Source organism: Wyeomyia smithii, chromosome 2 (genome assembly GCF_029784165.1).
Source record: "Wyeomyia smithii strain HCP4-BCI-WySm-NY-G18 chromosome 2, ASM2978416v1, whole genome shotgun sequence".
Taxonomy (NCBI): domain Eukaryota; kingdom Metazoa; phylum Arthropoda; class Insecta; order Diptera; family Culicidae; genus Wyeomyia; species Wyeomyia smithii.
The window spans coordinates 167,743,493-167,768,783 of NC_073695.1; the positions used below are offsets into that span (position 1 = coordinate 167,743,493).

The 25,291-nt window shown below is 39.4% G+C and overlaps 1 protein-coding gene across 3 annotated transcripts in view; it reads right to left on the minus strand.

Moving 5' to 3' along the window:
• LOC129724417 (dmX-like protein 2) overlaps positions 1–24,526 on the minus strand; it is a 129,164-nt gene extending 104,638 nt beyond the window's left edge. For all 3 annotated transcript variants that reach the window (XM_055679299.1, XM_055679298.1, XM_055679297.1), the window contains exon 1: positions 24,281–24,526. In XM_055679299.1, coding sequence (XP_055535274.1) covers positions 24,281–24,367 — 87 coding nt within the window. In that variant the 5' untranslated portion in view covers positions 24,368–24,526. The remainder of the gene's footprint in view (positions 1–24,280) is intronic.
• Positions 24,527–25,291: the final 765 nt, after the last annotated feature.

Consider the following 25,291-nt stretch of genomic DNA (forward strand, 5'->3'; position numbering starts at 1 on the left):
AATGGTGACTTCTCAACACTGTTAGAAATTTGAAATTTTAATTGTTAGGATTTGTTTGCTTTCGCAATAAGGACTTATCATTCGTAGGGATTTAAACCTACTTGTCAGAAAAGGGGAAGTAAACTTACAACTAACTTAATTGCTAACTTATTGGCTATAAAGAGAGCTTATCGTAGCAATTGAGGATTGCAACGATTTTTGTCGAAAATTGTTAATAATTTTATTTGACATAGCTTCTAATGGTTCAACACCAGTAAGTCTATGTAATTCGAGTGTACCAAACCAAGGAGGACGCTTCAAAATCATTTTCAGAATTTTATTCTGAATCCTTTGGAGCGTTTTCTTCCTTGTTGAACAGCAACTTGACCAGATCGGTACAGCATAAAGCATTGCTGGTCTAAAAATTTGTTTGTAAATCAAAAGTTTGTTCTTTAAACAAAGTTTAGAATTCCTGTTAATGAGAGGATATAAACATCTCGTATATTTGATGCACTTGGCTTGTATAAGTTTTTTATCATAAATTAGTCCCAAGTACTTAACCTTGTCGGACCAACTTAAAATAACCCCATTCATCTTGACAACGTGATTATTGTTTGGCTTGAGGAAAGACGCCCTAGGCTTATGCGGAAAAATTATCATTTGAGTTTTAGAAGCATTGGGAGAGATTTTCCACTTTTGCAAGTAGGAAGAAAAAATATCTAAACTTTTCTGCAATCGACTGCATATGACACGAAGGCTTTTTCCTTTTACGGAAATGCTTGTGTCATCGCAGAACAATGACTTTGTGCATCCTGGAGGCAAATCAGGAAGATCTGAAGTGAATATGTTGTACAGGACTGGCCCCAAGACTGAACCTTGAGGTACACCTGCTCTGACAGGAAATCTATCAGATTTTGAATTCTGATAGACAACCTGCAGAGTTCGATCAGTAAGATAATTTTTTAAAATTTTTTGACTCTTTAGCGTTTTGTTTATTGAACAGTTCGAGATAAATCATCGAACTATTGTCAAGATTCAACTTCATATTTAATTCAGTGCAAACATTTAATTGATAAAACACTTATTTCGTCGCCTTTGTTTTAGTACGTCCGTTTTAATAGGTTTACTAACTCCTAAGGACTATCCCCTGCAGTTTCCCTTTAGTCCGAACCAGCTACAATTGAATGTTTGAAATGATCGTTTATTGTGGCGATGGAGCTGGGTACCAGTGTTACATCTGTTAGTCTGTGATAAAACTATGTATGGGTTAGTAACGGAAGGCTGAAACTCAAAAGACTGAAACACGAAAGGCTGAAAAGTATGTATCACATACGAAAGGCTGAATCATAAAAGGCTGAAAGTTTTGTAATTTGAATCACAATTAAAAATTTTTCTTAGGTGACGAAGTATAATTGTTTTGGTCGCATCTCGCTGAACCGAAAAGTAATTTGTTAAAATACATGCTTTTGAGGCAAATAAAGGATAAATGGCAATGGAATAGATTAATGGAGAAATGGAAACCTGCCTCAAATGTGTAAAATAACTAGTTTTTTCGTTGAACATACTAATTTAAAACCATACCAATGCGGTTCTGCGAGGAATCGACGGCCTAGTCTCCAACCCTCACCAACCCTAGGCAATTTACCGCTGTCCATATTCATAGGTATGCTCGTACCCATAGGTGTATACCTGATGCGGCTTTGCCGCATAATCGAGGGCAAGGAACTGTGGCGGTCCCTAAGGCCGGCACTGCTCCCGTAGCGCGAGCCGGCCGCCGACCACGTACACTTGAACAACTAATCTGTTGGATTTCCTAGGTCTATTCCAAACATAGGGGTAATTTCCTAGTTTACTTCCGAACAAGCGGTAGCGACAGCATTCAACCCGGACAATCGAGTTGGCCAAAGGCCACGAGTGTGTTGCATCATATGTAGTTTTTACTATGAACTTATATTTAAATGCAGAAATTGGGCTATTGAAAGTTCTCATAGACCGGAAGATGAAAATAGGGTCAGAATTCGTGAAACGGATTACTAAAAATCGCGATGTCTAATTTTTTCAAATAAATATCAAAAACTTCAAGAGTTTCAATCGGGAAGTTGATTTTCCAATTTTTACTGAATTTGAGTAAGTTTTCAAGTTGTTATTGATTTTGAAATTTAGGCCAATATGGTTTCAAATAAACATATCTTTAAGAATATTGCATCGATTTTAATTAAATTTTCACAGCAGATGCATTCTATGTTATAGCTTCTAAAATTATTTTTGTTCGGATAAAAAAAATATTTTTTTATAGTAACTATTCGAAACAATGTTCTGGGGCACTGAAAAATCAGAAAAAAAATCACAGGTATTTTCGACCAAATTTCGAAACTTTCCTGAAAATTTAGAGATGGTGATATTTTTGTTCAAAAGATATTGGGTTTCGAAGTTGGTGCCGCAACCCATTTTCAAGCGAGAAACGCCCCTAAACCCACCTTTCTTCAGTTTTCGTATCAAAATATGTAGCATTTTTACCAAAAGCAATAGTATGGGCGCTCTTAATCCGCTGGTGCGTTTTGTACGGTAGTCCTTTAACTAAATTTTGCATTGCTTTCTAGTAAAGTGTGTAGATGGACTTGCGAGTTGTTTGGGGCATAAAGTTTATTGTCTTCGTCGTTAAATCGGGTAACAGACTAAGCATATATTGACCGTTCTGCGGCCTAAAATCATTTCCATCAAACTTAGTTTACAAACCTTACAGAAGGAAAACATAAATTACAGTAGAACGTTTCTGTTGTGGTTTCCGGAAAAATAGTACAAAGGCGTCGTACACAAATTACGTAACGCTAAAAATCTAGATTTCAGACCCCCCCCCCCTATGTAACGATAGGTAACGTTCGAAATGACTCCCCCTCCCCTAAAATTACGTAACGCTGATTAGCCTGACCCCCTCCGAAATTTTGAATTTCAAGCAAACATCACAGTTACGTAACTGTAACGTAAGTAACGCAGACTCAACCCGCTGCCCCCTACCCCCTTCCCTTCATGCGTTACGTAGTTCATGTATTACGCCATATGAGAAACATCCTCTGGGAAAATGATGCATTCGGAAAATGATACATTATTTTTCGGGGAAATGTTACAGTCGGGGAATCGTTTTTCGTGGAAGTGTTACATTCGGGAAAATATTTTTCGGAAAAGTGTTACATTCGGGGAAATAATTTTCGGGGAATTGGTACATTCGGGAAAAAATCTTTCGGGGAAATGATCTTCGGGGAATCGGTACATTCGGGGAAATATCTTTCGAGAAAATGGGTTTCGGGAAATGGTTTTCGGGGAATTGTTACACAATCGTTGTCGGATACCCTGAAGCAACACTTTTCGTTTCGTTAGGAGACGGTTATGCGAATGTTTAGCTGATCAGATCGAAAATTATTCGCATGTCAGTCACATTGCTGTTATGTTAATAGAAACATATAATTTATGTCATTTTTTAAGTCAATTGACTTGAACATATTTAATTTAACCAATTGATAACAGTTTCTTACTAGGACAAGCTATGCGGACACGAAATAACCGAAACTTGCTTAAATAATTCAATCGACGTTTCCTCCGTTTGAGTTTTTTTGCTATGGGACCGACATGCACAGAGCGGCAGTTTATTAGATTTGAGCTAAGGATTGTTATTTCTTAAAAAATATTGGAGACGGTCAATTTTCTGTCAGCCATATTTTAAGGTTATGTTTGTGTTTGTATGGAACGAACCTACTGAAAGGCCAATAATTTCCGGAAATATACGCATACATTCAAGGGCCATCTGTTAATAGAAATTTAATTCAGTTCAGAGCGTTTCCATCTTAAATGATCTGGTAATTCGCAAAAATTCAGTCGACCATTTTTGATATGAAAGAAACTTTGCCCACATACTTGCGTAGCAAACTGCGTATTTTCCACAGGTGGAGGAATTTTTTAGATTCAAGAGTAATTTTCTAAAAAGGCGTATGTATCTTGACCATGCTTGTCATTCTCCTCAGTATGTGGGAAGAGCGGAGAAAAAATTCACCGCGCACTCCCCTTTCAGTATGTGCCTGCGTGTAGCAAATGCTTTCACCACATTGCTTTTTTCTTGTGTCTCAACCAACTTACAGAGAGACAAACTCACTTCCAACTCACCCGACATCTGATAGAAACAAGAGGGGTGAATCACTCTACAGAGAAAACGCAGAAGTACACCACAGTGTCCACTGTCGAGTAGTCAACGCAGTCTTTTTTTTCTCCCAATCTCTTTTTCTCTTCTGCCACGCTCAAGAAACAAACTGTGAAACGCACCGCAGATAGCTCTGCTGTGTAAATATTGTGCGTGATGTCCATAGGTGTGAGAAAGTACACCATAATTCATTGTCTCGCAAAAGAGAGATTTCAGATTTCACCGCGGTGCTTTCAGGAAACTCAGCAGATAAAAATCGTCTGTCGCTCTCTTCTAGCATGTGCGTTGATCTGCTCTTTAGTGGGAGAGCAGTTGTTTTCGCAATGCAAGATGTTCTCCTGCACTCTAGAGGTTTTCTGAGGAGAAAAAACAAGCATGATCTTGACATAGGTTATCACTTCAAAGTATTCAAAGCCATAAAAGATGACTAGAACAAGATACCTGACTTCCAGTTTTTTTCCTACATTTTGACCACGACACCTTTACAACGGTTAGTGCTGCCATCTAATGACTCAAATGCGCATAAAATTGTGGTTATTAGCCAGGGGATTTATTATAGCCTGTCAAACATCGTTAAACCAACATATTTGGCTACATGGCGTCTGTTCGTTTTGGTTTTTGTTCTTTTTGGTCATGAAATTGAACGATGTGAAATATTATAGAATTGGAACGTTTTTTTTTTATCAAAACTCGAGAAATCGCGGAAAACTTTTATGAATAATGTGTTGTGTAGTAAATTTTTTTCCCCGGTATTGTTTATAGTTACAAACCTCATGGACCAACAAACGTCATGGACCAGAGTTGATCTGCGATAACGCACACATATATGAAGTTTGACAGCAGTGAATCCCCTCTGTTATCAAGCAAAGCAAAGCCTTGGTGCTACATTCCGATTCGGAATTTGACCTTCTGTTTGTTATACACAGACTTCGCAGCCAACTGTTTAGTGTACGGGACAATTGCGGGGCTAGCGCTACGATCCTACTGACACTAACAGTCTCTCCCGAACCGAGACTCGAACCTACGACGACTTGCTTGTTAGGCCAGCATCGTACCTCGGGACCATCTGGGTACCCCCTCTGTTATTAGCAATTGACTTTGCTCGTGCATAATCCGCCAGATAAAATGAAAACTAGATGGCAGCTCCGTGCAGGGATATTGAAAATTAAATGGCAAAATTAGGTTTAACATATAACTCTTTCATTGATGAGAAAAGTAAAGATCTTCGAAGAAACAAAGTTCAAGCAGAATATGCTTTATTGATTCGTTAGCTTTTGGGAGGAAATACAAGTATTCCGAGATCAGGACAGAAATATCGCGGTTGATTTAGACTCACCAACAAAACAAGCGTTTAATGTATAATTTCTTTCTCAGGCTTGTTATTGCTCATGAATATTTGTTAATTTTCATCGATTTTTGTTACGTCTCATAAGTTCGAAATGAACTTATAACTCAGTCAAATAAATATTTTTATAATTTTTCAGGATACACGTTATTCGACATCTGACATTGGGTCATGGCCCAACCAGCGGAGCTCCAACTAAAATAAAAGTCCTACCAGCAAGTTTCGACTCTATAAGTGAAAATCATTGAATTGCATTTACTATAAGTTAAAATTTAATCAGGTTGGAATAGGGGTTTAATAAACCCCCGCACGGTGGTATATGTTTGAGAATTGGTCGGCGTGCAGACAAACCGGACCGCCAAACACATTATTTCGAGTAATCGGCGTTCAAAGTTTACCCATCCTGTATGTTTCCTGCAAGCTGCTATAGGAAATATCATTATGAGCTGTCCAAATGATCTCATTTTTTCATGAGATAGATTAGTAATTTTCACATCCACAGGGGTTAATAACTCAATTTTGAAAAAAATAGCGCTTGGTTCGGTCTGCTTGCACGTCGGCAGTGTACCACGAAACAAACAAGACAGTCTACCTATATTCTGTACAAGTAAACGTTTATCTTTTTTTGGGGCGCTTTTCCAACCCATCATTTCAAATCATAATAGATGAGGAAAAAAAAAATTTCAAATCATATTTCTATTTGAGTTATAAACTTGCTTATACGCCACTTTTTACGTTTCTCCATCTGGAGCTAAAGTGAATGAATATGCAGGTGAGCGAACCCTCGAGCAAGCGACATGTAAGGGACCGCGGAAAAAACACGGTGATCTTAATTCTACTTCACATTGTTTAATGGATCGTCCCTGTGACTTATTTATAGTTATAGAGAATGCAATTATTACAGGGAATTTGTAATAGAATGGTAGATCACAAGCAGGGTTGCCACATTTAAATCTGTGTTTTCCCTCGGAAAAATCTGAGCATCTGTATCTGGAACAAAAATATTTGTAAAAAAAATCTGTATTGTTTAAACATAAAAAACTTTGTATTTTTTAAGTTTTTATGGTACATAAACAAAGTTTTTAGCTTAAAACGTGTGAGGAGTTGAAAATATGTTCAATTTGCTTATTATTTAATTAAATAAAATTTGGATTGTTTTTAAAAATTATTGTCGATTTCGGAAAATCTGTAAATCTGTACTTTCCGACGAAAATCTGTATATCTGTATATACAGATTCTGTACCGTTACTTCGGCCAAAAATCTGTAAAATACAGATTAGTCTGTACATGTGGCATCCCTGATCACAAGGCATATGTGGTATCCTTGGTATAAAAACTGTTCCACCTTCGCCCTTTCCTGTTGCTCCAATTATATTTTTGGGCAGCTTTCTAACATATTGGCCTTGTTTCGTTGCAAAGTTTCGGGGGATCGATATTTCTTTGCAATATGATTGAAGATCCTTTGTTGATTGATAATCGATGCGAAGGCATTCCAGCTGGGTCGAGTGAGTTGAAAAATTCCGTTGGAATCCTTATCAGCATTTTCGACGGTATCGATTAACTTACAATAAACTCAAATTACACTGAAATTACATAATCAATCTCGTTTTACTTTTTGTGTAAACAATATTAATATAATCCTTAAAGCTGAACATCAGTCTTCATAAATTAATCAACAATTTGGAAATACGGGGGCTATCTCCACATTTTCCTTAAGTTTTGAATAACTCCCACGAGAAAAACAACCCTCACTATACCAAACGTTCGGACACCAATTTTCGGTTCTGGGGAGTCAGCTCTGACCTATGAACCTAATATCAGGGAGTATTTGAATATTTTTCTTCTTGAATTTGAAAATAGCGTTGGACGCTCGTTGTTATTTTCTGAGCATAGTTCTCTTTCTAGAAATATTGACATTATTTTACCATTTTACTCAGTTTAACACAGCTTGACAGAAAGCAGAAATTGCGGATTGATTTCAAATAACCAGTGGTGGGCACCATTCCGCTAATTCGCTAATTAGCGACGCTAAAATTCAGTTAGCGATTTCGCTAATTTTTGAGCTGGTTAGCGAAACTGTTAGCGTCGCTAAAATTTTGGCCTTCGAAACGCTAATCGCTAATTCGCCAAATTTTGTGGAGAAGCGACAATAGAAATATATAGAAAAACTGTGGATTGCTGATGGCGTACGTAAATTGCTTCGAAAGATGAACATACTTTACTGCGAAAGTTACTTTTGTCAGTTTTTTACCCTAGAATGGAGTTCCAGTTATCGTACAAGCCACAGGAGCATTTTGAAGAACAAGCACAAGGTCGCCCGATCAGAAAGACAAAACAAAAATGTAACAGAAGCTGTTAGTTTGTTATACAAAAAACCCTTCAGGTTGTGTTTCAAATTAGATCCCGTTAGGTGTTAAAATAACAGAAATTTTAACAATAAATATTCTACTAATGTCAAACCCATATCAAGTTTTGTTACTAACGTATCAGCTTTCTAACAAAATGAGATAGCATATGGAACAGTATAGTAACAACCATTGTTATAAACTACAGGTTTTGATAGAGACGAAAAAAATGTGAGATTTGTCTCAAAACAACTTTGTTTCAGGATTTGTTTTTAAAACTCATTCAGATTATATTTTGATATCAAAAGCATATGGGAAAATACAAAATCGTATCAAATTATGTTATTTGTATCTCGTGTGATATAATTTTGTAATTTTTTGATTATGCTCTTCTGATCGGCTCTAGATTGAATTTTTGGCACACCAAGAACTTTGGTAAATTGCAATGCGCTTGAAATTATGAGAACTTTGGTTTTACTTTTTCGATTCAGATAATAATAGAATTTCCATGAAAACATTCCTAAGAGTATCTATTTTCAATGCAAGCTAAATAACTTTTGTTATTCTTGTTTTTACAAAATCAAATATGAATACCGTTTCGTGAACCTCTTACTGTAAATAGCTTTAAAAAGTAATTGTTTTCGTTTGTTTAACCAAAATAGATCAAAGTGGTTCCAAATCTTACAAAACATGAGCAATAAATATAGTGATAAGACTATTTACATATTAAAAAGTTAGCGATTGGCGAAAGTTCCGCTAATGTGGGTTTAGCGTTTAGCGATTATCGAGCTAAATCTTCCGGTTAGCGACTTAGCGATTAGCGTCGCTAAATTTTCGGTTAGCGGTGCCCACCACTGCAAGTAACGTTTCAATATTACGTCCAAGCCTTCTTCTGTATTCTAGTAACCTTTCTAGAAAATGAAATCCGTCATGTACGATTTAAAAATATGCGCCGGACATGAATATTTGGATTCTGGACGTTATCTTGATATCGAAAATATACATATTGCAGAGCATATATTCGTTTTTCACAAAATTTTGAAACCGGAAATCGCCATATTGAATTTAAAAAATGTCGTTGGATTTTTATTTATGGTTTGTGAAGGTCATCCTGGTTTCGGAAATACCAATGTTTGGAGGTTTGTAAACGTTTTCTACAGTTGTATACAGCTTCCCAGAAACCAAAAGTCGCCATCTTTGTTTTAGAAAAACATCGGACATCATATTACGGTCGCTAGACATCAGAAAGTTATCGTACCTTTTCAAAAAGTTCCCATACAAGACCTGACTTTCTTATAAATTAAGACCCCCTCCCTCTTTGGTTGCTTCCCCTTTCTGGTACGAGTAAAGCCGAAGAGTTTCGTCCCATCAACATGTTGCACACATTAGAAAAAATTTTAGAACTTGTTATCAAAGGCCAACTTTTAAATTATCTTAATATGAACAGTTTGTTAATACCAGAACAATCAGGCTATCGAGAAGGTCATTCTTGTGAAACTGCGTTGAATTTGGTGTTAGCAAAATGGAAAGAAAATATTGAGCGTAAAGAAACTATTGTTGCAGTGTTCTTGGGTTTAAAACGCGCTTTCGAAACAATTTCTAGGCCCTTATTGTTACGAACAATAAAGCGCTTTGGTATTACAGGTACTGCATACAAGTGGTTTGAGAGCTACTTGTGTGACAGAACTCAACGGACTATTTTCAATGAATTTACATCTTTTCCCATGGGAAACATTCTTGGAGTACCTCAAGGAAGTGTATTAGTGCCCATTTTATTCATAATGTACATTAATGACATGAGACAAGTTTTACGTTTCTGTGATATTAACCTTTTTGCTGATGATACTGTACTGTTCATTGCAGCTAAAGACCTCGATTTTGCTATTATTCGCTTGAATGAGGACTTGTGTTCGCTGAGTAGGTTGAAATTCAAACAACTAAAACTGAATATAGGTAAAACTAAATTTATGGTTATTTCGCGCAACCGTGTTACTGAAAATGTCTCTGTGGAAATTGACAGCGAGACACTTGAACGCGTACGTGAGATGAAATATCTTGGCGTGACTATTGATGACAAACTTAAGTTCAATATTCATATTGACAATGTCATCAAGAAAATTGCCAAAAAACATGGAATTCTCTGTCGTTTGAATAAAGAGTTGAGTACTTTTAGCAAGATTCATCTCTATAAATCAATCATCTCTCCCCACTTGGACTTTTGCTCTTCCATTTTATTTTTGGCAAATGAAACTCAAATATCGAGGTTGCAGCGTTTGCAGAATAAAGTTATGCGGTTAATTTTGAGATGTAGTAGATTCACTTCCTCTGCCTTGATGTTGGATGCCTTGCAATGGTTATCTGTGAAGCAGCGAATTGTGTTCATGACGATGGTGTTCATTTTTAAAATAGTTAACGGATTGCTGCCTCGATATTTGTGTGATCGAATTGTGAGAGGAAGTGTTATTCATAGATACAATACTAGAAACGCGACAGAAATTCGAACACCAAATTTTATTTTTGGAGCTTCGCAGAATTCATTATTTTTTAAAGGAATTAAAGTGTTCAATTCGATGCCTACACAGGTCAAACGTGCAGCAACGCTACTTGAGTTCAAGAGACAATGTATTTCACACGTCAAAGCTGTTTTTTAGGCAGCTAAACAGAAATGTTTTACAATTCACGCACTAAATTGACGAAGTTTTCATAACGGATGATTTTATGTGGACTTTTGCTGTAATAGCTTTTTAGTATTTATTTAAGCATTGTAAAAACTATTATGTTCGTCCCGATGATAATGATGGATTTTGTATTTAATGTAGTAGTAAAAAAAATAAAATAAATGAGAAGTCTACAAAGGTTTGAGAATCGCGCGCGTTACACAGATATAATTGACTACCTTTCTTAAATTAATATATGACATTTTGAAAAATAAAGGTTTTTTTTTTATTTACATACATACAGATGTATTATGCTGAGGTATGTTATGAAAACTGAGTTTTTGTGACACAATAAACTTTTAAGTAGTTCTGGACATACGTCGGATTACTCGGGAAAATTATGACACTTTTGATTGTCTTTGGACGTTGAAATTCCTAGCTGTTCTAGGACTTTTTCGGGTTGGAAATTTTCTAGACTTCCCTAGGTGGGGACATCCTCATGAGTCTCATGTTAAGTTCACGGTTTACCTGTGCTTTGCTTGCTGAGTTCGGCGGGAATGGCCTTGTTGGGACTGTAGCAATTCAGCTGTGGGCTAGATTGGGTGTTGGCTTAATTTAGATGTGAATAATGTTCAATTGATTGAAAGAAGTAAAATAATTAGAACTTGGTAATCTTGGTCGTAGAACGGCTTAGAAATTTGTGTTTAAATTTTTTTTTTATTCAGTAATACTGCCGTTTAAGCATTGGAATATTATGGAGGATTTTATATCTGTATTGACAAAACCAGTCCGTTTTTTTTTTGCTTTCTGGTTTAATTGAAGTAATAACTAATTTTTTTTTTCTTCACAAATCATTTATTTGACACGGCACAAATACAATTCAATGTTTAACGGCGCCAATTATATCGGATGACTTAAAATCTATAAGCAAATTTTTTATCCTCGCTGCCGACTACGAGCTGAAATTAAGTCTATCTTAAAATTAGCATGTATTATTCAATCAGTGTTTTGTAGTCTGATGATCATCGAATGAATATGCAGCATGTATGGATTTGTTCTGCTAAGCCACGATGTCATTAGCTGGGACAGGGGCTTGTAATCCTCGGGTTCTGAGGGTATTGTGCGGGGTCTAGTTGCTGGTTTTGGTTCGTTGTTGTTGTTCGCTGGTGTTCAAGTGGCCATATGGTGTGTGCCGCTGAGCCAAGATATCAAGAAAGGCCTCGGGTTTTCCTGGCGAGTTCGTGTGGGGTTCAATTGCTGGTTCCAAAATCGAGGTCTACGACGTGATCTTGCCGTTTTAATGAATGTGGGTGGAAAGGAATGGGACTAGACTTGGACATGGATGGATTTCAGGAAAATGTATATAAGGGACATGTAGGGTAGGTCGCGACTCGCCAAGACATCACGAACAGGGACAGCTGGTTCTCTACCCTCGGCCCGGAGGGAAGCTATTAATTTAGACCTGGCGTCACGGTGTACAGGGCATGACCAAACAACGTGCTCTATGTCGTGATAACCTTCACCACAGGCACAGAAACCACTTTCCCCGAGCCCAATACGACGGAGGTGCGCATCAAATCTATAGTGATTGGACATAAGCCGAGACATCACGCAAATGAAATCTCGACCTACATCCAACCCCTTGAACCACGGATTCGTCGATACCTTGGGTATAATGGAATGGAACCACCTTCCCAGTTCCCCTCTGGTCCAAGAATTTTGCCAACTGATGATCGTGTTCTGACGTACAAATGCGAAATTTTCATTAAAAGCAATTGGTCTTTCATAAATTTCACCGTTTGATGCGCCCACCTTAGCCAAAGAGTCCGCTTTCTCATTGCCCGGTATCGAGCAGTGAGAAGGGACCCACGCTAAGGTAATCTGAAACGATTTTTCGGATAAAGCACTCAAATGTTCCCGTATTTTCCCCAGGAAATACGGAGAGTGCTTAACATCTTTCATCGATCGGAGAGCCTCAATGGAACTGAGACTGTCCGTAAAGATGAAATAATGGTCCGTGGGCATTTTTTCGATAATCCCTAGGGTATACTGAATAGCAGCTAATTCTGCGACGTAAACAGAAGCAGGATTATCGAGCTTATGGGAGACGGTTAAATTGTTATTGAAGATACCGAAGCCAGTGAACCCATCGAGAAGTGATCCGTCAGTGTAGAACATATTGTCGCAGTTGATGTTTCGATATTTATTGGAAAAAATTCTGGGGATCTGCTGCACGCGTAAATGATCCGGGATTCCACGAGTTTCTTCTATCATGGATGTATCGAAAAACACAGTAGAATCAGAAGTATTTGATAAGTTGACACGATTTGGAATATTCAAAGGGTTAATATTTTGGGACATGTGATTGAAATACAATGTCATAAAACGGGTTTGAGAATTGAGTTCGATTAACCTTTCAAAATTTTCAATCACAGGACGGTTCAAGACCTCACATTTGATAAGAATACGAGAAGACAGGCTTCAGAAGCGGTTTTTCAACGGTAGAACTCCGGCTAAGACCTCCAAACTCATCGTATGGGTCGATTGCATGCAACCTAAGGCGATACGCAAACAACGATATTGTATTTGCTCCAGTTTGATCAAATGTGTGTTTGCTGCGGAGCGGAAGCAGAAACACCCGTACTCAATTACAGACAATATCGTTGTTTGGTAAAGCCTTATAAGGTCTCCTGGGTGGGCTCCACACCATGATCCGGTTATTGTACGAGGAAAATTTACTCCTTTACCTCCTGAAACCTGAGAGATCGTTTTACCCATTGATTGTGGTTGGAGCTGAGCAGGTTCATGCTTCCTAGAAAAAACTACTATCTCAGTCTTCTCCGGAGAGAATTCGATACCTAGCTGTAGAGCCCAAGCAGACAAATTGTCCAAGGTATCTTGCAATGGTCCTTGCAAATCGGCAGCTTTGGCTCCTGTAACAGAGACCACGCTGTCGTCGGCAAGTTGTCTTATCGTGCATGAATTTGCCAGACATTCGTCGATGTCATTTACATAAAAATTGTAAAGAGGGGGCTTAAACATGAGCCCTGGGGAAGACCCATGTAGCTAATTCGAAAAGTTGCCAATTCGCCATGCGTAAAATGCATGTGCTTTTCGGACAACAAATTGTGCAAAAAATTGTTTAAAATTGGAGAAAATCCTTGTCGGTGAAGTTTACCCGAAAGAATGTCAATAGAAACGGAATCAAAAGCCCCCTTAATGTCCAAGAACGCAGACGCCATTTGTTCTTTGCGAGCATACGCCAGCTGAATATCTGTTGAAAGCAACGCAAGACAATCATTCGTCCCTTTGGCACGGCGGAAGCCAAATTGAGTATCTGATAGTAGACCATTTGATTCGACCCAATGGTCCAAACGACGGAGTATCATTTTTTCCATCAATTTCCGGATACAGGATAGCATTGCAATCGGCCTATAAGAGTTGTGATCAGAAGCTGGTTTCCCCGGTTTTTGGATGGCGATCACCTTCACTTGCCTCCAATCCTGCGGTACAATGTTTTGCTCCAGGAACTAATTGAACAAGTTCAACAAGCGCCTCTTGGCATTGCCGGGTAGATTCTTCAACAAGTTGAATTTGATTCTATCTAACCCAGGCGCGTTATTGTTACAGGACAGGAGGGCAACTGAAAATTCTGCCATCGTAAAAGGTGATTCTATCGCGTCGTGGCCCGGAGACGTATCGCGAACAAAGTTTTGCGCAGGAACAGAGTCCGGACATACTTTCCTGGCAAAAACAAAAATCCTCCTACTTGAAGACTCCTCGCTTTCGTTGACCGTTACGCGATTCCGCATTCTTCGGGCTGTGTTCCAAAGAGTGCTCATTGATGTCTCTCTCGATGTCTCGTTTACGAACCGACGCCAATATCCGCGTTTCTTTGCTTTAGACAAGCCTTTAAGCTTGGTATCAAGCTCCGAATACCGTAAATAGTCGCCAGGTATACCTCCCTTCTGGAAGGCCAAAAACGCGTCGGATCTTTGCGTGTAGACATCGGAGCACTCTTTGTCCCACCACGGAGTTGGAGGCCGCTCTTTGATCGCTACGCCGGGATATTTCTTCGTTTGGGCTTGCAACGCGGCGTCGAGGATTAAGCCCGCGAGGAGGTTGTATTTTTCAAGTGGTGGATGATGTTGAATCGACTCGACCGCTTTTGAAATCATTTCCTCGCATAACTTCCAATCGATATTTCGTGTGAGGTCATACGGAATGTCAATTGGTCGCATGCGAGTTGACCCGTTGGTAATTGAAATAAGAATAGGCAGATGGTCGCTACCGTGAGGATCGAGGATTACCTTCCATGTGCAATCCAACCGTAGCGACGTCGAACATAAGGATAGATCCAAAGCGCTTGGGCGCGCTGGAGGTTTCGGGATACGTGTCATTTCACCGTTGTTCAAAATAGTCATGTCGAAGTCATCGCAAAGGTTATAGATTAAAGAGGAGCGGTTATCATTGTAAGGGGATCCCCAAGCCACACCATGAGAGTTGAAGTCTCCCAAAATCAAACGTGGCGAGGGGAGAAGTTCTACTAAATCAAAGAGCAGCCGTTGCCCAACCTGTGCTCTGGGAGGAATATATATTGAGGCAATACAAAGCTCTTTACTTTGTATTGTCATTTGACATGCGACAACTTCTATGCCTGGAATCGAGGGGAGGTTGATACGATAGAAAGAATAGCACTTGTTAATCCCTAGAAGTACTCCTCCATATGGGGTGTCTCGATCAAGGCGAATAATATTAAAATCATGGAAGTTAAGATCAATATTTGAAGTAAGCCAAGTTTCACAAAGGGAAAATGCATCGCATTTGTTTTTATTTATCAAAACTTTAAATGAATCAATTTCTGGTAAAATACTTCTACAATTCCACTGTAAGACAGAGATAGGATCCTTCATATACGCAGATGAATTAGGCATCGAAGGATACAATCGCAGCAAGTAGGGGCCATTGGGCAGTCAACTGCTTCAAAAACGATCTAACTGTTGGGAGAAGTACTGTGAGGAAATTTTTAATTGGATCAGGTATATTGAAGTTTTCAAAAATCCAGTCCACGATGTTAGAAAAATTCACCAATCCAGAGTTTATTTGATTATCTGGGTGTGCAAAAGGAGCAACTGGGGTTTTAGATGTTCCAGGAAGTGCTGGGAACTCCTTCTGGGACTTTAAATTTGCAAGCCCAGGAGGAGTTTGCTTCGGCTTTTCCGCAGCACTTTTAGATTTGTTCGTATTATTCATTCCATCTTGAGAAACCTTAGGTCCTTTCCTGGGAAGCTTAGGAGAGGAAAGATTTTTCCTCTTTCTAGACTCCCCAAGACAGGCAAAAGAAGTTCCTTCTAGTGGTTCGTCAGAGTCGGTTTCATCTGAAGCCAACAGATCAAAGGGGTTCGATGTTATGGTAGAAGTGGTCACGGTCTTCTTAAGAATCTTAGCGTAAGAACGCTTTGAGCGCTCCTTAAGAGACCGTTTAATTTTATCTCTGCGTTGCATGTACACCGGGCATGCGGAAAGCTCATGCAGATTTTCCCCGCAGTGAATACACTTTTCAGCGCTTACACTGCAAGAATCTTCCGCATGAGTCTCCCCACACTTGCCACACCGTGCCTTATTGCAGCAGTAGGCAGCTGTATGGCCTAACTGCTTGCAATTGGTGCAATTCATAACACGGGGCACATACAAACGCACAGGCAGACGAACCTGGTTGATAGAAACGTGGCTACTCCCTAGATGGCAGATCCGGCAAACGTAACGCGCAACGAGTCTGACGGAGTGTATACTTTTTTACCGGAGACGAGCGACATGGACCGTAATTGCTTAACATCCAATACTTTCGCCTCGGTAGTGGATTTTTTGAAGCAGCCGACGCCGCTTCCCAGAATACACTCAACAGTCAGACTCGAATCGGTTACTACACCGTCGATCTCCACGTCTCGTACAGGTACATACACGCGATACTCGCGTGTAAAGAGCTCAGAGCGAGCTGTATCGTTGGCCTGATCCAGATCATTGACCACGACACGGAGCTTGTTTGGTCTGACTTTTGCGATTTCGGTCACGGCCTCGTATCGTGACGTCAGATCTTTAGCGATTTGTAACGTGTTCAGTGATTTTCCTCCTGGTTTGGGCCTCATGTAGAGAACCAGTGGACTCGTTGATCCGTCTGGGTAAAGCCTGGGACGAGGATTGACTAAAGCAGGGACAGAGGGGGGGTGAACCGGAGGGTCAGGGTCGGGTGGGTTTGGAGACGGGGGATCGGGGGCTAAGGGATCCACATCCATTGCGCTCAAACTAGCGCAACAGTACAGTGGCAAAGAATCACGTACCTCTTTTTTGTTGTCTTCAATAGCACAATGACCGAGTCTTTCGGTGCTGGAACGGGCAGCTTCGCAACGACACAGCTATAACACAATAGCAGGATGACCTTCGGATTATCAGTTTGTCTTTACACCGCACTTCGCACTCTTTGAAACACGACCGAGTAAGCAATGCTTTTTTTCTTCTTCACACAGTAGCGATTTTATAGCGAGACAATCACTTAATGCGTCCGTTTTCGTCGAGCGTTCGAGACGGAATGATGATAACTAATTATCTAATAGATAAATCGTCTACCTCAAATCTTTGTAGGGGTAAGAGGCGGGACCATCATCATCATCTTTTTTCGACATCATGTTCCGGTCTCTGGAAATCAATTTCCGGTCTCCAGACCTGAAATTTATCGTACTCATTCAGAAAGTTTCTTTAGGGGTTGCTCCTTCCTCTTCCCAATATTTCTATGACCACTCCCTTTGTACAAAGAACACATATGTTAAGTTTGGTTGAAATCGCTACAGTCATTCGAGAATTATGCTGGAACATACAGGGTGACAAAAAAGTCCGGTCACACAGGAAAATCTCAATATTTCAAAGAATAAGAAGAAAATCTGAATCTGGCTTTCATAGCTTTATTCAGTTACTCATAAAGATACTTCACAGATGATATCTCGGAATTACACCACCTTTCTCTGATCGAACCAGCTTCAGACGTCTCGGAAAGTCGTCGCAAACGGCGCGCACTTGCTCCATCGGCATCTCGTCCCAGATTTTCGTGATAACTCGCTTGAATTGCTCCAAATTTGTTATTTTGTAGTCGTTCAGCTTCGACATCATGTATCCCCACACGGAATAATCCAATGGATTCAGATCCGGAGACGACGGAGGCCATTCATTCTTCGAAATGAAATCGGTCAAGTTTTCCTCACACCACGCCAGAACAATCTTTGCGGTGTGGGATGAGGCGCCATCTTGCTGGAAGCAGTAGTAATCGTCTTCAAACAATAGTTCAGCTTAAGGCAGAACATTTTTATTCAAAACCGTGTCCATGTAGTACGCTGCGTTGATTTTGACCCCTTTATCGATAAAAATAAGAGGCAGTTTACCTCTCTTGCAAATGGCTCCCCAAACCATCACTGACGTCTTATTTTGGAACCGGGAAACGTTCAGCTTGTCCGCAGAGATTGCTAGAGGCTCACACTCCAAACTCGATCATTTTGGCGATTGACTGTTTGCTCCAAAACGAACAGCTTCTCGTCCGGAAAAATAATCTCGTCATCTGCGCGCCAACCGAGCAACTCCCGCGACCGTTGGTACCTCTTGTCCTTTGTAGCTTTGGTAACCCCATGAACCACCTGTTTTTTGTACGGTGTAAGTTTTAAATTCTTGCGCAGAAGCAGGCGGATTGATTCTCGGTTCATTTTAAGGTTCCTGGCCAGCTTCCGTGCAGATTGGGCGGAATTCCGGTGAATGTAGGCTACAGGCGACCCCAAAAAAGTGTGACCGGACTTTTTTGTCACCGTGTACATACATACATACAAAATTTTTTTTTAAATTAATAGCTGGATTCTAGAAGCTCATATCTTGTTTGATCCATGCTCTTAACCAAATTTTTATTCGGTAATAGTTGAGCTTCAGAAACTTTTCCAAACATTATATTTATCCAAAACACTAGATTGGACTCTCCGTTATCAAGTTATACAAGAAATATGCCAAGAAATCGTTCCAAAAACGGATCAAAGCAGGTTGGATGTTTTGAAACACTTCTCTAGAACCATTTGCACGAAAGTCGATTTTCGGCTGCAAACAGACGTCACTACGTTTCAAAAAAGGCTAATATTTGGAAATATATGACCGATTTCCGTATGACATCATTCCGATTCCGAAAATACCCATATTGCCAAGTATATAATTCAATTATTAATTTTCGCAGATTTTGTAGAACCCGAAGGTCGGCAACCCAAGTTTTAGAGTGTCGTCAGACAGCGATAACCGGTTTTTCTTTCTTCACAAATCATTTATTTGTCACGGCACAAATACAATTCAATGTTTAACGGCGCCAATTATATCGGATGACTTAAAATCTATAAGCAAATTTTTTATCCTCGCTGCCGACTACGAGCTGAAATTAAGTCTATCTTAAAACTAGCATGTATTATTCAATCAGTGTTTTGTAGTTGAATGGTCGTCTGATGATCATCGAATGAATATGCAGCATGTATGGATTTGTTCTGCTAAGCCAGGATCTCATGAGCTGGGACAGGGGCTTGTAATCCTCGGGTTCTGAGGGCATTGTGCGGGGTCTAGTTGCTGGTTTTGGTTCGTTGTTGTTGTTCGCTGGTGTTCAAGTGGCCATATGGTGTGTGCCGCTGAGCCAAGATATCAAGAAAGGCCTCGGGTTTTCCTGGCGAGTTCGTGTGGGGTTCAATTGCTGGTTCCAAAATCGAGGTCTACGACGTGTTCTTGCCGTTTTGTTGAATGTGGGTGGAAAGGAATGGGACTAGACTTGGGCATGGATGGATTTCAGGAAAATGTATATAAGGGACATGTAGGGTAGGTCGCGACTCGCCAAGACATCACGAACAGGGACAGCTGGTTCTCTACCCTCGGCCCGGAGGGAAGCTATTAATTTAGACCTGGCGTCACGGTGTACAGGGCATGACCAAACAACGTGCTCTATGTCGTGATAACCTTCACCACAGGCACAGAAACCACTTTCCCCGAGCCCAATACGACGGAGGTGCGCATCAAATCTATAGTGATTGGACATAAGCCGAGACATCACGCAAATGAAATCTCGACCTACATCCAACCCCTTGAACCACGGATTCGTCGATACCTTGGGTATAATGGAATGGAACCACCTTCCCAGTTCCCCTCTGGTTCAAGAATTTTGCCAACTGATGATCGTATTCTGACGTACAAATGCGAAAAATTCATTAAAAGCAATTGGTCTTTCATAAATTTCACCGTTTGATGCGCCCACCTTAGCCAAAGAGTCCGCTTTCTCATTGCCCGGTATCGAGCAGTGAGAAGGGACCCACGCTAAGGTAATCTGAAACGATTTTTCGGATAAAGCACTCAAATGTTCCCGTATTTTCCCCAGGAAATACGGAGAGTGCTTAACATCTTTCATCGAACGAAGAGCCTCAATAGAACTGAGACTGTCCGTAAAGATGAAATAATGGTCCGTGGGCATTTTTTCGATAATCCCTAGGGTATACTGAATTGCAGCCAATTCTGCAACGTAAACAGAAGCAGGATTATCGAGCTTATGGGAGACGGTTAAATTGTTATTGAAGATACCGAAGCCAGTGGACCCATCGAGAAGTGATCCGTCAGTGTAGAACATATTGTCGCAGTTGATGTTTCGATATTTATTGGAAAAAATTTTGGGGATCTGCTGCACGCGTAAATGATCCGGGATTCCACGAGTTTCTTCTATCATGTATGTATCGAAAAACACAGTAGAATCAGAAGTATTTGATAAGTTGACACGATTTGGAATATTCAAAGAAGGGTTAATATTTTGGGACATGTGATTGAAATACAATGTCATAAAACGGGTTTGAGAATTGAGTTCGATTAACCTTTAAAAATTTTCAATCACAGGACGGTTCAAGACCTCACATTTGATAAGAATACGAGAAGACAGGCTCCAGAAGCGGTTTTTCAACGGTAGAACTCCGGCTAAGACCTCCAAACTCATCGTATGGGTCGATTGCATGCAACCTAAGGCGATACGCAAACAACGATATTGTATTTGCTCCAGTTTAATCAAATGTGTGTTTGCTGCGGAGCGGAAGCAGGAACACCCGTACTCAATAACAGACAATATCGTTGTTTGGTAAAGCCTTATAAGGTCTCCTGTGTGGGCTCCCCACCATGATCCGGTTATTGTACGAAGAAAATTTACTCTTTGCTGACTTTTCTTCATCAGATACCTAAAATGGCAATAAACACCCTGTATAAAAATCGAAAATCCGTGAATAGCTAAACAACCCAATTGCTTGACAAATCTAGAAAATCTATAACGAGCGTCTAAGCAGAGTGATTGAGATCAATCAAAGAAATAGTTATCGGTTTCCGTTATACTCTACTAATTTTTTTGGAAATAAATATTGAAATTCAGTCCGCAAATATATATTTCGACTGTGACGTACAGTCTTCCTCAGTGCTTATGTGGACCAGTCCACATAAGCACTGAGGAAGACTGTACGTCACAGTCGAAATATATATTTGCGGACTGAATTTCAATATTTATTTCCAAAAAAATTAGTAGAGTATAACGGAAACCGATAACTATTTCTTTGATTGATCCCAATTGCTTGAATTTACACTTCATTTCAGTGTGAGTTGGTATCCTGCAACTCATGCATTTGTGATAAAAAGTTTGCTGCAACAGTTTAAGCGGATTTCAGATTTTGTGCGTTCCGCTGGCGGAGTTCGGACTTTACACATTTTAAACGCGGATTTTGAAATTTACGCTTTTTTTACACGGATTTCTCAGAAAAGCCAGTTTTTAAGCGGTATATTTTTTAATGATTTTAAAATTTCAGAGTTTCAGTTGAGTTTCTAAAATACAATTGCCGAGTATTCACGAATTTTGCCTGACCTTTGGTTTTTTCCTGATTATTATTTTAACTCGCAAAAAGTCGCTAACCTTGAAATTTACGCGCTACGTATCTAGGGGCGGACGAAGAGCGATTTCAACTGCAGGCGAAAACTGATTTCCCGCCCGTTCATCATTTTTAAGTTTTTATTACGAGCATTTTTCAAGAACTAGGCACTGTCAGGCTTAGGGAAGTGGAGTTCTTATTTGTCTACCCAAGTCGAAGTCCGAAGTTATCCTAGAGGTTCTGGGCAATTCAAAGGAACGCATCCCGCAGCTGACTGGACCGAATTTGGAAAACTTGAATGCAGTTGAAGTTTCATGTGCGATGAGTGGTACGACGTTCGATGTTTACCGGCTAGGTCCATCGCTGTGGCAAGGTCGGGCATATGCAGAATTGTCGTACGAAGCTAAAAGATCCTTTCATTATTGATGTGGCCAAGAATGCCGTGACACTTGTCGGGAAGTATGTTGGGGACATCGAAGGCGTCTAACAAAGGAGTTGAATTTACCATCCAGAATGTAGTACTGCCGCTGGATTCGATTGGATTCTGCGAAACTTTATTTTTATTGCTTTATTAAGGTGGCTTTTAGCCCATGATCATGCGAAACATGTGCCATGACAAAGCAGTGCCGAGAGCCGTTTGATGGTGTTAGAGAACGTTTCACACGTATGTACGCACTGCTTGGCTGCTTGCTATGTACGACCATACATAAAAGTCCAGGGATTTAAGATCCGGGGAGCTGGAGAGCCACAAAGTCTCACCGAGAAAATCAGTCAAATTCTTCCGACACCACGCTTGGACGATATTCACCGTGTGGGCTGATGTGCCGTCCTGTTGATAGATGTCATGATCCTTCCCGTAGAGATCCCGAAGGCCACATCTTTCTCTAGAAGCTCGGTCTTGAAGTACGCGGCGTTGATATAATGGCCCTCCAGAACATCACCGACGCGACGCTCTGGGACTGTGTGATGTTTATGCGGGACGAAGTATGCCAATGTCGGCGCTCACAGGCGATTGTTTTGGACATTTTGCGGCTGTCGCAAGACAGAATTTCATCAGAAAACACGAACTCATAACCTGCGTGCCGCGAAAGTATTTTACTACGATGTCGCGGTACTCTTTCATCGTGCATGGTAATCAAACAATAAATGACAGCAAGTCGACACCGTGTGCGTCGGTTAGCCTATATATGAGGCTCAAGCTGACATTAATACCAATACGCAGAATGCACATGGAGCGCACCTACACAACGATGAAAAGTTGTATTCGAACTTATTGAACACCATCAAAAGCAAGGCGAAAGTGTTCCGGTGTTTCAAGGACTATGAAGCCATAGAGATAACTCAGTGGCAGATAAGTCTTTCCGTGGGACAAGGTCACGAATATTTTTCAGTTCAACTACTACAAGAATCGAGCAATACAGGGCGACTGAACGCTTTAATCGGACGCTAGTTGAAAAACTAAGATCAATTCTGCTTAGTTCAAAAGCTGTGAAGACGTCATGTTTGGAAGCGGCTCTAACGGCAACGTATTTCATGAACGGTTGCCGGCAACGTATTTCATGAACGGTTGCCGTACGGTGGCTTTGGCTGGATACATAATCCTGCTGACTGATTAAGTCTCTGCAAAGAAGTGGATGAACGTAAAACCAGATACGGTTTTTCGAATATAATGCTATGACATAGGTCCCTAACCAGCAGAAAAACGAAATTAGGCCCCAAAAGCCGGAAAATAGTTATAATCACTCCGAATGGATACAAGCTTTAGGACAAATTTGCGAGCGAAACCTTTATTGCAAGAGACGTCAAATGCAACGAAAAATGTTTCACTTACCTGGAGGTGATTGTTTTTTCAGATGTGTGTGTAACAATAACTTTTGAACGGAAATTGAAATCTTATTATTTTTAATTGATTGTCCTAACATTCTTTTTGGTTGTGCTAATTTACTGAAAGAACTTTTTTAAATATAAATTTGCATGACATTCAATAAGGTAAAATTTATTTTTTATTTTAAATGGAAGGTAAATTAATAATAAAAAAACAGTGGAAGCAGTAGAGTTTAGACAGGTTCGACTTAGTATCCTGGCAAATATAGAAAACGTTCTAAAATCGCTTCATAATCTATTATTCTTTTTTATAATCATAGCATGGATAGATATACCTATAAAATCCAAGTATCGCAAACGTTACCTTACAGAAGCATATCGAAAGAATGAACAAAAAAATCCAACGGTTGATAGTAAAATTTAATGAAACATTTTCCACTCTTTCGATATAAGATATTATTCTACCTACTGTTACACTCAAAACAATATTTTCAAAATCTACGAAAGTATGTTCTAAAAAAGTATTCAAGTATTTTAAGCTCTTATAACAGAGACGTCTCTATAAAAAAAGTTTTTTTTAGGATTCTGACGATAGATCATTAACAACCATCAGAATCCTAATAAAACTGTTTTTCTGTATAAGTACAAGACTTCAAAATTTGTAAGTGTGTTGGTTTAGTGCAATATACTGACAAGCGTTGAAATTTAGTCAAGTGACTCCTTCTGTCAATTGATAAGATTCAAATGCATCGCAATTATTTGCAATTTTATTGATTATTTCTTACAAAGCCCAAGACTTGTAAATAAAGTAATTGTGCAAATATAAGAGAGCATTATCTTTGACATATTTTTACATGAATCTTTTTTTTTTTTCTTTGAAAAAAGGTTGAAGATTCTTCCGAAATAAAAACAGTACATTATTGACTGAAAGAAAATTTTAAGTATGTGTTTGCTTGCTGCAACTAACGCAGGAAACAAAAATACTGAATTGAACATACAGTGAATGGAACTCCCTCGACGGATCCGACTGCAAAACAACGATCGCCAGCATTGCAGGCTCCGCTTAGTATCTGATGGCAGTTCATATTTTCAACGTAATTTTACTCTTTGTGTAGTTTAACTTTTCACTGCACTTTTCTGTGATGATTTCTCATTTTTTATGCACAAATTAGCACAATTTAACCAAATTTTCACTCTGGCAAATGACGAACTCAATAGTTTCGCTAATCTTTTTTCACTTTTCACGAAAATCTGTCAAAGTATTAGATGACATTCATGGGCAGAGTTGCCAAGATTATATGAAATATTTGAAACAAATTTAAACTAGCAATTGGCGATTAAAATGACTGTTCGACTGACAGCTAGCGCTGCAGTAAAAATGAAGATGATGATTTGTAGACAGCATTTTAACCTATCAAGATTCACAAATTTACGTAGCGGGAAACTTTAAAAATTTAGATTTTTTTCACTAAACGGTAGATTCAAACTGAGAAAATGCAATTCCAACATGCTATGTACCTACCAACTTCTGTAAAAACCAGTGTTGCAATAGGGTGTTTTAGGGGTATGTATATTATACTTTCTTTTGATAAGGAATGTCAAAAGAAATACATATTCTACTGACTTTCTTGATTTAAACAGCAAAACAATATCTTTATGCTTAGGAAATCTGTAAACACGGTACCCGTTGAAAGTTTTCAAAATTTCTATTGACACATCAAATCGAGTGCGGTTAATCAACCGACTATTAGGTTTCCACTTATTCACACGCACTAAAATGTTTCCAATATTAAGACATGTCTTCACATCTGGCATCCCTTTCATGACGCGTAAATCAGGTTTTTTTTCCTGTATGCACTTCCTCACTGCGACCAGAATGGTAGATCTATTGTGAGATATGCCCGAATGTCTGCTGTATCCAGCGTTGCCACAAAGTTTTGAATAAAATCTGGCAAAACGAAAATTAAAAGTCTGGCAAAAATCTGTCACTCATTTTTGGATAAAATTCC